Source organism: Chrysochloris asiatica, unplaced genomic scaffold, assembly GCF_000296735.1.
Source record: "Chrysochloris asiatica unplaced genomic scaffold, ChrAsi1.0 scaffold00046, whole genome shotgun sequence".
NCBI lineage: Eukaryota > Metazoa > Chordata > Mammalia > Afrosoricida > Chrysochloridae > Chrysochloris > Chrysochloris asiatica.
Genome location: NW_006408564.1, coordinates 9,184,431 through 9,200,290, shown reverse-complemented (window position 1 = coordinate 9,200,290; position 15,860 = coordinate 9,184,431). Strand labels below are relative to the sequence as shown.

At 37.5% G+C, this 15,860-nt stretch overlaps 1 protein-coding gene across 1 annotated transcript in view; it reads left to right on the top strand.

Moving 5' to 3' along the window:
• LOC102834024 (chromosome unknown open reading frame, human C3orf67) overlaps nucleotides 1–15,860 on the top strand; it is a 443,079-nt gene that overhangs the window by 30,652 nt on the left and 396,567 nt on the right. The window contains exon 4 of the mRNA XM_006862094.1: nucleotides 5,725–5,797. Within this exon, the coding sequence (XP_006862156.1) occupies nucleotides 5,725–5,797 (73 nt within the window). The remainder of the gene's footprint in view (nucleotides 1–5,724; nucleotides 5,798–15,860) is intronic.

The following is a 15,860-nucleotide window of genomic DNA, read 5'->3' as shown; positions in this document are numbered from 1 at the left end:
GTACTCATAAAATTTCCCAACATTGATAGGTGGTGGTGGTGGTGGTTGTGTGCCTTCGGGTCAGTTCCTACTCATAGCAACCCTGTATAGGGTTTCTGTGGCTGTAAATCTATACGGGGGCAGAGAGCCTCATCTTTCTCCCATGGAACAGCTGGTAGTTTTGAACTACTGACCTTGAGGCTAGCAGCCCTACTAGTAACCACGGCACTAATAGCTACTTAATATTGAAATTCAGTACGTTAAATGTTTCATTTCAGGTATTTCTGGAATCACATTTATGTTCAGAATCTCCAAAAAAGTAAAACATGAATAAAGTAACAAGCCTTCTGTCAGCCCATTGTCAAATAATGCAAAGTCATACTGTGCACTTCTTGAAGGTAGAAATCTTACCCTTTCTACTTGGTATTTGTGACTTCGTTTCTGATACATATTGTTTTATAAGTTTGTTAAATTGGCTGCATTGAGAAACTTGAAGTTGGATTTTTACAATTTGACTGTAACCAGCTGACATGTTCATGAGACTTAGGTAAATCATTAACCAGGTAAATAAGTAAATTCTGCTACTTATCACCTGGGAAGTGTTTTGGAGGGTTGCCCATACAAGAAGCAGCCCTATCTTATATAAACCCCTGTTATTTGGAAGATGTCCCCAGGATTTTCTTTGAAGCCACTGTTTTCTCTGTCTGCTGCATCTGAATCAAAAGGTCTGTCTCTTGAGATTAGTGTCCCTGAAGCCTCTGTTGATCTGGTCCTTTTCATGAGGTTCCCCCCAGGGATCTCCCTGTCCCCTTTGCAGTATTCTTTTTTTTTTTTTTCCTTAAAGTTTTTATTGTGGATTGAGTGAAAGTTTACAGGGCAGATCATCAGTTTTACATTCAATAAATCTTACACCTTGTTTCATTACAATGATTAGATCCCCTCCATGTCCCATCAGTTAACAGTGTTTGTGGAAGTTGACACCACTCTTTATTAATACACTGTCTGCACTCAGTTTCCAGGATGGTTTTCTTCTTAACTCACTGGTCTTTCTTCTTAGTGTCCTTTCATGGTTCTTGCTCTTTTCTCCAACCCAACTTCATGTTGCAGTGTCCCTGGACTCAGGTCTGACCTCTATCTGCATTTGCTCCTCTGCTTATCATGACTAAATACTTGCATCTCTGTCTATTTTCCAATCTCTCAGATTTACATTTCCAGCTCAGACTTCTCTCCCCAACTCCAATCTTGTGTTCAGTCATGCATTTGATATTTATTTCTACTTGGACAGCATACATGTAACCTAAAACTTCCCCTCCCCCTTCTGCACATTGTGCCATTTTAATAGTTGTCATTTCAGTTTCTGAGACGAAAACCTAATAGATCACTGTTGACCCCTTTCCCCCTCTGCCCCTTCATTCAATCCATTATGAACATCTTGATGACTCTTTCTTTAAAATAAAGTTTGATCACTTTTTCCACTTCACATGCTGGCCCTAGTCACCATTGTCATTGAATCTTCTGCTTGGCCTCTCTCTTACTTCGCCTTACTAACACTTTTCAGGGGAGCAGTCAGTTAATACTGCTGCAGCCACACAAGTCTCATTGATGTTTTCTAATGTAGCCTGAAGTCCCCGCCTCAGTACCTATGCACTGGCTGTGCCCTCTGACTAGATCTGACTTCTCCCCAATGGCTACTTGACCACTCTCACTCCTTCTTCTAGTCTTTGCTCAAATGTCACATTCTCAGTGAGGCCTACCCTGACCTGTACTTAAAACTACAACCCACAATTTATATCCTTTTCCTACTTTTCTTGATCCTTTTTAGCAAGTTTCCTTTTCCCCATTGTACTTCCTACCTTTCACCATGCTCTGTCACCAGTCACTTATCGGAAACCCTCTACTGGGTCGCTATCAGTCAGAACCTACTCAGGTGTACATAACAACAACAACGACATAGGCTTGATTCCTGGTGTGGTGCTGTAGGATCAGCACTGAACTGTGTACCACAAGATTAACAGTTCAAACCCACCAGCTGCTCTTTGGAAACCATATACAGGGTTTCTATGAATGGGAATCGACTCTACGGCTTTTAACAACAACATTTTCACTAGTCCTTCTTACTTAAACTGTAAAAACTGTTGTTAAGTGTTGTTCAGTAAGTTCTGACTCATAGTGACCCTGTACAGGGTTTCTAAGGTTATAAATCTTTGTGGGAGCAGAAAGCAAGCATTAAAGTATGAGACTATATATATTAAAAATGGAGTCCTGGACTTCGGGCTGACAAGAGCATGAACCGGGCAGACACACTGAATGGTCCCTCTGCAGCAAAGATGTGAGAGCCAGCCTGCCAGCGGCTCTGCCAGAGAAACATCAGGCTTTCTGCTCCCCAAAAGATTAAAAAGCCACAGCCCCAGGTGAGTCTCCCCACCTGGTGAACTTGACCGTGAGTAGCCCCGATATCCAAGCATAGAAAGAATTTTGGAAGTGTATTCGAAACTTCATGCCACAAGATCCCAGCAAAGGGTTTAGGATTGGAGGTAGGGAAGGTTGTATGTTACTGCTACTTTGAAAGTGCAAATTATATAATTGTTCAAACAAACAAAACCAGTCTATGATAGATAGGGAGGGTGTGGGGGGAAGGGTAAACGCTTCATGGGCTAGAGGGCAGACAATGTTGATGTAGGTGACAGGACAAACAATATACAACAAGCGGGGGTTTAGCGGAGGAAAGACGAAGGTAGCAGCAACCATAGAAAGGAATATAATAGTTAAGTTTGTTGTTGTTGTTCTTAAGAGCTGTTGAGTTGGTTCTGACCCATAATGACCCTCTATAGGATTGCCAAGGAATGGCTGATAAGTTTGAACCACCTAACTTGTGAATCATACAACTTAAACTAATAGAGGTAAATACTGTTAACTGTAGGTATATGGAGGGAACTGCCAACGTGTAATGAAGCAAAGTATATGATTTGTTCAATGTAAAACTGGTGATCTGCTGTGTAAACCTTCACTCAATTCACAATAAAAAGTTACAGAAAAAAAAGTATTGCTACAAAATTATAGAAACCTTTATTAAATAAAAATATGAAAATGTAGAAGAAAGAAAATGGAGTCCTGGAGTAGCTTTGTAGGATAAAGCACTGTACCGCAAGGTCGAGTTTGAACCCTATAATCAGCTATTCAAAATGACCCTGTACAAAATCTCTATGAAACTGACTCGATGGCACTTAACAACAATAACAGCATATGAAAAATAGTACCGTTTTGTGTTACTTTTTAACTTTAAAGAGAAAACTCCTGAGAATTACTACTATTAAATATCTTCTGGGTACTGTCTGTAATGAAATAACTGTAATATTGTTTAAAAATCTCATGGTTAAAACAAGCAAAAACCAAACTCATTTACCAGTTAAATGTGTCTTAAAATATTCAAAGGGAAAATGGGCATGACCCCTTAAAAATTGTTATTGTTAAGTGTTGTTGAGTCAGTTCTGACTTATAACGACCCTGTATAGGGTTTTTGAGAAGCAGCTGGTGAGTTTGAACTGCCAATCTTATGGTTCAAGCTGACTTTGTGACCCATTGTTTTACCCTACAGTGCCATACCATGACTCCCCTAAAAATATAGAGGTAGCTTGTATCTTAAGTTGTAGGCAGAGACAAGTTATAAAACTGCAGAAACCTGTATATTTATTAAAAGACTAAATTTTAAAGTATTTTATGTACTTGATACACATATTTTGACTAGTAAATGTTCCACTTTCAGCATTACTTAGAGTAATTTTAGATTTAATATCATTATAATATTTAAATTTAAAGTTTACTGGAGAAAATATTACTATTGAGTCACCATATAGATTTGTCATACTTCTTTTAATCTTAGAAATGAAGCAGTTTGGAAATTAGGTCTGCAATATTTGAGAAAGTTGAATTACAAAGCTTTTTTTTTTTTTTTTTCAAGAGCAAGGATCTCTCGTCTCTAAAAATGTTCATACAAAAATGCCTTATGTGAGTCTTTATGTTTGCAGGGAACAGTGCTGATTCAGTGAAATGTGTAACAGAATCAGGGAGCTGTTTTTAAAGACTGCGATTGTATTTATCCTGGTGAATAGTCAGCTGTATTTACAGAGGCCATTATGCAGTGTAAAAAATACCATAGGGGCAGTCGATGGTAGATGTGAGAAGAGATTGACTGGATATATTTAAGTGGGCCACATTTTGATGTCTCACTTTGGTTTTGTAGTCCAGTGCTCTGATTGGTTGCCTTCTAGCTTATTCCATAAATAGGGTAGAGTCAGATTCCTAGAGAATTTCTTGTTATATCCTATTTTTTATTATTTATGACTCTCTGGAGCAATTTATAGACTATAATATTTAAGTAAACATTATCCCTCCCTGTATGCTTTTATTAAAATCTATTAAGTATATTTTATCAAGTGTTTATTGTTTAGAACTACATTTAGGATTAAAGAGCACACCAAAGGAGTACAATTTTGACAACAATAAACACGAACAAGATTTGTCACAGAAATGTCAGAAAATGATCCCTATATAGACTAGACAAAATTATACTTTCACTTTAAAATATTTAAGTTTGTTTAGCCTACTAAGTAATGGTGAGTAGAAAATGAGATGCTGTTTACGAGTGGTCTTCTTTAAGATCTTTCACCCATGTGTTGGCCTACTCTAATAGACTTGTAAGAGAGTTGCAGATAAATCAAGACATCTCTGTTTTTTGTCTGAAATCTCATATCAGGAAGGAGTTTCTAAAAGGCATGCTTTAGGAGGTAGTGATGAAGAGCATCATAATTTAGAGATCAAGCAAAAGTTCAAAACCTAAGAGGAAAGAAATGACGTGAATAGATTTGGAGTAGTAAGATAAAAATCAGTTGATTTTAGAAGCACTCTTAGATTTCAGCTACTGAAAGTGTCTTTGTTATTGTTAAGTCCTGTGGAGTTGGTTCTGACTCATAGCAACCCTATATTAGAGTTTCTGAGGAGCAACTGGTGACTGTTGACCGTTTGGTTAGCAGCCCACTGCTTAGCCTACAGTGCCACACCAGACTCAAAAAAAGTGACATAGAAATTGTTTTTGCTCCAGATAATTTTAGAGCGGTTAAAGCTGATCATGAGGAATAAAAGTTATCAGTCCCTAATTAGTGAGCATTCATCTAATTAAATGTGTATTACATTAACAGTGGACATTGTAAATGAAAATAATCTCCATCTGTCTCAATGTGGACACATTTAAAACCATATGAATTAAATATGACTCAAGAAGCATTCAGTTGTAATTGTCATAATTAGAATTGTTTGTCTTGAGCTGTTGTTTTTTATGAAATTTTGTACAGTTAAAACTGTCAGTGAATGAAAATTGCCACATGTTTTTATGGCCTCATTGATGGAAATCTATAGTTCAATTTTATATGTCTCTGTTGAATGCACTTCTGATGTACAGTCTCTTGCAGCCTAATAAAAATAGTAAATAAAATATGATTGTTTAAATTTCACCAAGGTCATAGATAGGGTTTTAAAAGGCCATATTTGTTGTTCGAATTTGTTCTGATTTCATTTCTTTTTGTTTTCATAGTGAGGCTGTATGTGAGTCACAGGTAGTTCTGTTATAGTCCAGTAGATTGCTGAAATGCTAAAAGCATTAGCTTGTTGATGGCATATGACTGTGTTTGTTTCTATGTACATATGCACAGTTTGGACATATAAATGTACATTTCCCTCCTCTCTTTCTAGTTGGACTGATCCAGAGGTTTCTTGTGCTTCAGATTTATGTACCCCTGGGACAAGACTTCTCCACTGAATTGCTGTAAGATATACAGAACTTCTTTGAATGCTTTATGCGTGTTAGACATTTGATCAATTGAAGCAGTACCAATAGTCATTAATTACAAGTGGCAGTTTTTACATTAAAGAGCAGTGACTTATCAAGTCAACATGAAGTAATTAAACTAATTTAATCGTATTTCTTAGATATTAGTATAGTCTGACATTTCCCTAAGGGAAGAAAGCAAATTTCATCTGTTAAAGAGCATACCAAAGGATTACAATTTTGACAATAAACAGCTTACAATTTAGAGAAATAAATAAGTCAGAAGTTTGAAATTTTGGTTGAAATGAAGTGGTTGATATTTTGTTTCACACTGTTGTTCAAAACTATGGTTGAAAATTGATTGAAATACCTCATTTTAATGGTATTTATATTGGTCACTTCAATTTGCATATGATGTGTTGATGGTTATGTGGAGTTCATTCTCACTCATAAAGACCCTACATAGGGTTTCCAAAGCTGTAAATCTTTATTGGAGCAGAAAGCCTTATCTTTCTCCTGTGGAACAGCTGGTATTTGTGAACAGCTGACCTTTAGGTTAGCAGCCCAAATTGTAACTACTGCACCTACCAGAGCTCCTTATTTGCTTGAAATATAAATGGTTTTGCTTATCCGCAGATTGTCTAGCAAAAAGCAGAATATATAACTCAGTTGAACTGTTTGTTGCATAATACCTGATACTGAGAATGAAAATAGCACTTGATTTGTTTGTGGATTCATATAGAATTGAGTATTTTTTAAGACTATATTTAATTAATAGCTTTGTACCATTATAATAAAACATCACATGTAAGGTATGCTATTTTCTTATTTTTGTTTGGAGTCCTGGTATGGCACTACAGGATAATTTGCTGGACTGCAAAGTTGATGGTGCAAATCCATCAGCAGCTCCTCAGAAACAGAGTTGCTATGAGTCAGACCGACTCAACAGCACTTAAGAACAACGACAATAAAGTCAAATTAGATTTTTAACTTTCCTATTAAAAAATATAGCTTTTCCTATTAACAAAATAAATTTATACTGGTTACAGCTGTTCCGTGGGAGAAAGATGAGGTTTTCTGCTCCCGTAAAGATTTACAGCCTTGGAAACCCTGTACAGGGTCGCTGTGAGTTGGAACTGACTCCACGGCACATAACCACCACTACCACACTGATGAAAACTACGGGGAAGAAAGAGGTTTCTTAATAATACTGAAGTAGCATAGGATCGTAATTAAACACATTTTTTCTGTTTTATCAATTAGAATCTAATGTTTATAGCAGAAAATTTTAAAATATGAATTTTAACTGAATATATACAATATTGGTGTCTTGACTAACAAAGAATACGTGAAACATTTTTATCTTTGTTGTATTCAGCCTTAAACCTCTGTAAATTTCTAAATAATTTTTTTTTTTTAAATCATCTACTACTGTGGTCATTAGGATTCTTTAAATTAGTTAATATAGTAATAGGACCAGTGCATTATTTGATGTTCATGTATGTCTTTTTCTGGTTCTACAAAGAAAGTTTTTTTGTTTTTGTTTTTTTAAGTTTTTATTGTGAATTGAGTGATAGTTTACATTGGATAACATCGGTTTTATACTCATCATTTCATTGCGTTGATTACAATCTCCTTGTGGATCATCATTCAACAGTGCTTTTATTCCATCTGCTTTTAGGCGGGGAGGGGCAATACACAAAAACACTCAGGAATATATAATTTAAACCACCAAAGGGCACATTCGGCAAGCCTGCCTCCTGGCCACCAGCTCACAGCCTTCAAAAAAAGTATTTTTAAGACTCCAAAGACATTAGGGTATAGAGAATGAGTGCCTTATAAAGCTTGTATTGTCAGTGTAGGGAAAAGTGGGTTTTCTAGCAAACGTTGCTAAGTGCCTTCAATTCAATTCCAATTCATAGCAACTATGTGGGGTTTCCGGAGAGTGTCTGGTGAGTTTGAACCAATGGCCTGTGGTTAGCACTTCAGTGCTTACTCTTATGGCATCACACCAGGATTCCTTCTTATCAAATAGAAGAAGGCAAATTATATTTTGTTTTTAAGCTCCTAATTTTGAAATACACCCTGCCCCATATTCTCTTGATCTGTATTGCCTGTACTTGAGATTTTTCAGCATTGATGATGGTGCTGGTAGGTGACAAACTGAGCAAAGTTATGCAGACACTTGACTGAACGTTGGAACAGAATTGTTTGTTAAGCTCTCTTTTTCTGTGCCAACTTGACTGTATGAATTTTTGTGTCTCAAACGCTTGAGCTTATCATCCTAGCCTAAGCAGTGTTCTCTTTAAACCACTATGGTGTGAAGCTTTCTTTACTGAGAATTCAGACAGTTCTTAGGTTTAATTTAGTCCTAGCAGGAGAGTAGTGGCTAGAGTGTAGCCTGAGGACCTCTTTGTTACCCTGTTATTAATATTCTTAGGCTTCTTAGGATGGGACCCTGTGATTAATATTCTTACCCTCCTTAGGATGGGAAAACATTTTGAGGGATGTTGGAATTATTTGATTTTGAATGCTGACTGTCTCCTTAGATTCCCTCATTCTCATTTCCACTTGAGCAAACGTTTGGTTTTCCCCAGTGGTTTTAGTTTCACCGTCTTAGCAAAAGAAGTCAAAAGTTTAAAGTTATTAAATAACGCGGAAAAGGCACTCTCTGTTCTGACCTTTTGTGGTTTTATCAGAATATAAAAAATCTTAACTCTGCATTTGAATTTGTTGCTAATAAATAAACAAATTATTTTGCTGTTTTAAGAAGTACTGACAGATGATGTTTTTAAAAGAAGGGTAGGAGAATAAAGAATACAGATTCTCTAAGCACAGCTTTGTTTACTTTTTCCTTTTCTTCTCTAGTGTAAGGGCCTTCTCTCAGCACCCTCAGTGTTTGACTGTGCTTCTAGCAGCGTAGCTCTAGGCTATTTTAAATAATACATTTCTCTAACAAGCTTGGGAAGCACAAAGCAGAAAGAGAGATATCTGGCTTCTGAAATCTTTCCTTGTCAGGATGGGAGAGGCATTTTGTTTCACATAGTTACGTTTACATGTCAAGAGGTTTTCATAAATAGAGTCTTGCCAGCTAGTTGATAAATTTATTATATCCTCAACATTTACCTGGTTTCTCCCATGCCTACTGGATATTTATGCAGCTCTGGGGGAGGTCCTGCATCTGTGGGTCAGTAGATACCTGAGAACCAGTAGTGCCAAGCTCTGCTAGAGCATTTGCTCATTGTTTTAAACAGCAAGTTACTGAACTCCGTATTGTCAGGCAGTGTGCTAGGCCTGGGGCACAGGATACACCTTAAATCCGTACACTTCTTCCCACCCTCTTTACCACCTTCCTTGTCGAAGCCACCAGTACATTTTCCCTCGTTTACTATCAGAGATTCCCAGTGGTTTTCCTGCCGTCTGCCATTGATCTTTTCCAATCTATTATCCACACAGCAGCCAAGCCCAAGTAGTTGTTCTAAAAACAACTGTATTTTCCATTGAACTGAGGTCAACCCCTCAAATTCTTTATACTGCTATGGGCTCTGGTTCCTCCTACCTCTCCCCTTCTCATCTCATACTACTCTGTACTCGCCATTTGTTAGCCACACAGGATTTCTCTTCCGCACAGGACAGGTTAGGTCTCTTTCTAGGGTCTGTGCATACGAGGCTTGTGTGCCTCTCTCTTTGCTTGCTACTCCCAGTTGGTCTTCTCATCGCAAGTTAAATGTATCTCCTCAGAAAGGCATCCTCAGATTTCTCCCAACTAGATGAGGTCCATTTTTTTATGCTCTTTTTAACACCCTGCTTTTCCTTCATTATCAATAAAAGTTGATAATTGTATATTTATTTGATTATGTCATTTCACTAAACTTTGACCTTCATGAGGACAGAGGTCTGGTCTGTCCTCTTCAGCAGAATATCCCAGCACCTACTAGGTTCTGAAATATGCATGAGTGGTTGGGAGGGAAGAATCAATAAAACCTAACCCCTGTCCTTACATTTACTCTGAGAGTGAACCATAAGATAGAAAGTTAAAGAAAAATCTAAATAAAAGCTGGAGATGCAGTAAGAGGAAGACCTGTGGGAACAGTGGAGTGTTAGGTACAGGTTCGAGTCTGGAATGTGGAATGAGACACATCTGTAGTCAAATTCTGCTTTATCTCTGGGGGCTTTTGGCAAATTACTTAAGTTACCTATATCTCAGACTCTTCACCTATGTATGGAATCAGTAATAGTAACTAATGAAGTTACAGTTATTGTTGTTATTAAGTGCCATCGAGTAAATTCCGACCTAACGTGACCCTGTGTAGGGTTTCCAATGAGCAACTGGTGAGCTTGAACTGCCGAATCAGTACTTTATTAACTCACTTAATACTTAACTTGCAAGTGTGTCATGAAAATTAAACACAAAAATTAACATAAAGCCAAAATAATGACTGACATCTACAAAGTACTTAATAGATTGTTGTAATCTCTCTCATGGTTTCAGCTCAGTTAATCCTTATGACAAGCCTGTGTGGTAGTCCTAATTATTGCCTTAATTTTACTACAGAGGAAACTGAAGTCCAGAGAGCTTAAGGAATTTGCCAGAATTTATAGGGCTGTTGGAGTCCTGGTGTGGCCCTGTGGGCTAATGCATCAGACTGCAAAGCAGTTTGAACTGCAAGGTTGGCAGTTCAAGCTCACCAGCTGCTCGTTGGAAACCCTCTACAGGGTCACAATGGGTCAGAATCGACTCGACAGCACTTCATAACAACAGCAGTAGGGCTGTTGGAGTCCTGGTGCGGCACTGTAGGTTAAGCACTGGATTGCTAACCACAAGATTGGTGGTTTAAACCCACCAGCTGGGTGTGTTCCTTGGAAATTCTATACAAAGTAGCTGTAAGTTAGAACCCGCTTGATGGCACTTAACAACAACAATATAGAACTATTAACTCTTAAACCCAGAATTCAGGGTTCAGTCTTACTCTAGGACCTGTGCTTGGAACCACCACCGTACCATGCTGCCTTATGCATTCTGTTATTTCTCTAATTATCCTGGTGTAGCACTGTGGGCTATTGCGTCAGACTGCAGAGTTATTTAAACTGCAAGGCTGGTGGTTCAAGCTCACCAGCTGCTCCTTGGAAACCCTGTACAGGGTTGCTCTGGTTTGGAATCGAGTCGACAGCACTGAACAACAACAACAATTATACATACAAAGATAGGAGGCATATAGGAAATAATCTGTTTGAGTCTTGGTAAAAGGTGAAAGTGCTAAGCTTTCTACTGTTTCAGGGGTATCCCATAATACAGTTTTATCATTAGACTTTCTGGAAGAAAACATCTATTATTCTGAGATCTTTTTATATTTTTTATTACCTTTTTGAGGGGCACATGTTTCAGAGTTAGTTGAATTTTACCCAGATCTTGGTTGTAGTATTTTATCATAATACATTAAATTTTTTAAAAATGAAAACTAAGAAACAATTTCCTCTCTTTTTATGATTATGTCTAGTTTTTTTTAGCATCTGAAAAATCATTATTCAGATTCCTGTTTCTTCAGGTCAAGTGGCTGCTGAGCTCCATAACTTGACCAGCTTTACAAACACATTACATGTGCATGTGGAATGAAAGTAATATTTACTGTATTAACACCTTTATGTTTACCATTGAAGTAACAGAATATTCTCATATATCTGTCTATCATTGTCAACCCACAAAGAATGAAAATTCCCCTCCCTTTTTACACATAAACCATTCATTTTGACTTGCTTATTTTTCAGTATTATGGCACTGTGGGTTAATGCACTGGACTGTGAGGTCGGTTTGAACTGCAAGGTTGGCAGTTCAAGCTCACTAGCTGTTCCTTGGAAACCTTATACAGGTTCGCTATGGGTCAGAACCGACTCAATGGCGCTTAACAACATTTCTTAGTATTGGTTACATTTTTCATTTCTAAAGTATTATAGTATACCTGTGTATCATTGTTTGACTTGAAGTTAAATGATTAATTAGCAACAGGCTTTAGAAAATTCTTTGATTTTGTGGTCTTCTCTGTACTACATCATCATAGCAGTGGGGAGCCAACAGCTCCCTTGTGTGGGGTTGTTAGGTGTTTCCAAGCCTGGAAGTAGACATCTGGTGCACTGGAGGGACGCCGTGAACCTGAGCTCTTGGAACAGAACCAACTGCCTCTTGAAATAGAAATCCATTTTACTTCTGTTTGATGCTGTCATTCGTATTAAATGACTTCAGACTATTATATTTTTTGATAGAAATCACATTCATTGTACTGAATATTGTTGAGTTACATTCATTCCTTTCTCTATCCTGGTTTTGTCATTATCTTGATGAATTCTAAGGTATTTTGTACTCTTGTGCCTATAGTAAATTGCCACCCTTTTATCATTTTCCCTCAGCTCAGCCAGTGCTATTTCAATATATGGACTCCAAACACTCTTAAAATCTGTGGTGTAAAACATACGCTGTTTGGAGTGGTTGAGATTCTTAGCCTATGGGCCCAGGGAATGTTGATGCTATTAGCTCTTAACCATTTTGAGTAATGTAAAACATGGAGTAGAAGTGCTCTGTAGGATTTCCAAGGCTGTCAGCTGGTGTAAGGCTATAGGATAAAGCACAGGATTGCAGTGTCATTCTGAAACCCAAGGTCAGTGGTTCAAGCTCACCAGCTGTTCCTTGGAAACCCGATACAGGGTCATTATGAGTTGTAACTGACTCAGTGGCACTCTACGACAACAGCATTTATGGAAGCAAATGACCATATCTTTCTCTGGTGGAGCATCTGATGGATTTGAACCTACAACTTTGTAGTTAGCAGCCACGTGCTTAAAGAGCAGTTTGCTAAGACTCCTTCATTCTGGTTTAAAATCTAACCTCTTGCCATCTAGCTGATTTCAAATCATAGCAACCCTAAAAAATAGGGTAGAACTTCCCCATAGAATTTCCAAGGCAGTAATCTGTAGAAGTTGACTGCCACATCTGTCTCCTATGGTTTCTTTGGAGGTTCGAGCTGCTTTCCTTTCAGTCACCTGTTGCTATGTGTTGTCGAGTTGGTTCTGACTCAGCAACTCTGTATAGGGTTTTTGAGTGTAGCTGTTGGATTTGAACTGCCAGCCTTGCAGTTAGCTTATCCTACAGCGCCACACCAGAACTCAAAGTGCCCTTGTTGTTGTTAAGTCCCATCAAGTTGATTCTGACTCATAGGGACCCTATATATGGTGTCTGAGGAGTGGCTGATGGGTTTGAACTGCTATCTTTATTGTTCAAATTGACTTTGAAATCAAGCACTTATCCTACAATGCCACATCTGGACTCCTCCTTACAAATTTCAATGATCCTTTGTGATCTTTGAATTGCAGTATTCAGAATTTGAAACTGTACTATGAGTATGAATACAATTTTAGAGATTTTTAACCTGGGAGTCAATCTGGGATTTATGATGCCCTTTCCAGAGTTTTTTTTTTTTTTGTTCCTTTGTCACATACCCCCTAGCTGTATGGCATTTGGATCAGACATTTAAATTTAGTTTCCTGATCATATTATATTGTCAAAATCTGAACACTGTTTTTTTTTTTTTCTTTTTGGTTAAGACATTTAGGAAGTTTAGATCTAGATAGACCTCAGAGCTTCCTCTTCTGTATCTGTTGTTGTTAAGTACTGTGGAGTTGGTTCTGACTCATAGTGACCCTGCACAGGGTTTCCGAGGCTGTAAATCTTTATGGGAGCAGAACTCCTCATCTTTCTCCCGCGGCACCGCTGGTAGTTTCAAATTGCCAACTTTGAGGTAAGAAGCCCAATTTGTAACCACTACGCTACCAGAGTTCCTTATCTGTGTAGTATGGAAAATTGGAAAATACCTATCCACAAAACCACAACTTTAGCCTAAAGATAATTAATGAAAGTTACACCTATGTGAAGTCTGGTGTGATGCTGTAAGGTAAACACTGGACTGCTAACTACAAGGTTGGTTATGTGCTGTGGAGTCGGTTCCGACTCAGTGACCCTACATAGGGTTGCTGAGGCTGTCCATCTTTACGGGAGCAGAAAGCTTCATCTTTCTCCCATAGAACAACTGGTAGTTTCTAACTGCTGACCTTGGAGGTTTGCAGCCCGATTTGTAACCACTACGCTACCAGGGCTCTTCCAAACCCTCTGTAGAGTCGCTTTGAGTAGGAACCAACACGATCACGTTTTACAGCAACAACTCTGTGTGAATTTTTCAGTGTCATTAGTAAACATAAATCAGAAAAGAAGTTTATTAGAAAGTCCTTCTACCTATGGAATTTTGCTACCTTCCCTTCTTCAGTGATATTGGAAAGAGCATTTTCTTGTTGTTAAAGTGCTGTCAAGTTGGTTTCAACTCTAACCGCCAACCTTGCAGTTAACAGTCCAGTGCTTATTTTATAGCGCCACGTCAGGTCTCCAGGACAGAGTATACGCCTTTGAAACTTGAAGCAAAGTAAAGTGAATATGGCCTGACAACTGTAAGCCCATGGTTTTCATATGCCATCAATCTCCTTTAGCTGTTTTAAAACCACCAGAGTTGGAAGAAAACCTAAATTTGATATCTTCAGGTCAGAATGACATTCGTGAGGCCTTCTGAGATTGTGTCCATTTAACTAAGTGCATTTAACTTGTTTTCTTTTCTTTTGGTCATTTTGATGCTTTCCTTTGAAGAAAAGAATGGATGCCATTTAGCATATTAGTTTCTTGTAAAATATGTTATCCAAGTGCAAAGAATTGCTATTTAATTCAATGAAGTCTTTTATGTCATTAAATGAATATGTATCTAAACTATGTATTTAGAACCAAGAGAAAATGGCCAGTGATAGTTCTTTTTATGTCAGAACTATTAGATACTAAAGTAATAGCATTAGCATTTTGAATGCATCCCATGGCTAATTCCAATGTCTATTTTTTCTCTTTAAAGTCATCAGTATTTAAGTTTCATTATTTTAATTATATCCAATTAAATATACTTGCATAATCAGTATATTTTGTTACATGCATTAGTAAGAAGCTCTTCAAAATGCTTTGCATATTGATTTTCATAATATGTTAAATTTGCATGCCTTAAAATAGGTTTTATATAGACGTTTTATATAACCCATGTGGTAGATATATATATCAAATGTCATATATTTAATTTATTAAACATCAGTTCTGTGAAAAAATTTCCTTTCTGATTCTTAGTTTGTTTTAAAAAATTATTTTTACGGTCCTGTTGAGGTAACTAACGGTTCAGATAGTGCTCAAAGATAAAATAGTAGAAAAAGAAAAATTTCATATATATACAAATATTTGGAATTATTTTGTAAAATCAAAATAAAAGGCTTTGAATACCAGTTTTAAAGGACTGCGGTTAAATGCCTACCACATCATTTATCAGGACTAAAGCCAGCATCCTGGGATGAGTGGGACTCTAGGCTGAGAAGCCACTCACTCTGCCACTTTTACTAGCTTGATACCCCTTGGCAAGTTCCTGAACCATCTTTTACACCTGTAAATTGGGGGTGATATACCTATTATCTGAGATGGTGTTAGGTGCCATCAAGTTGGTTCCAGCTCCTAGTGATCCTGTTTAGGGTTTTGGGAACAACTGACGGGTTTGAACTGACAACTTTGTGGTTACCAGCCTAGTGCTTATCCTTTAGCACGACACCAGGTCTCATTATTTGGGGGATTATTGTTAGTGTTAGTGTCCATGAGTCAGTTCCAGCTCATAGCAACCCTGTAGAGGGTTTTTGAGGAGAAGTTGTTGGGTTTGAATTGCTGACCTTGCGATTACCAGTCCAGTGCTTATTCTACATCTTTACACTAGGACTTAGTTATGAAAATTAAATTAGATAATACCAGATAGTATGTTCACAGCAAATGTTAATTTATAATTTTTTTTCATTTTTACTTATAGGTTAGCATTCAAAGATACTCATTTTTTAAAATTGCTGTTGAAACATTTTGAGACAGGTTGGGCATGTTTGTTTTCCTTGTGACATTTTCATGGTATTTGTCCTTGAAGAAAAAAGGAACAACAGTGATTTTTTTTTTTTTTTTTTT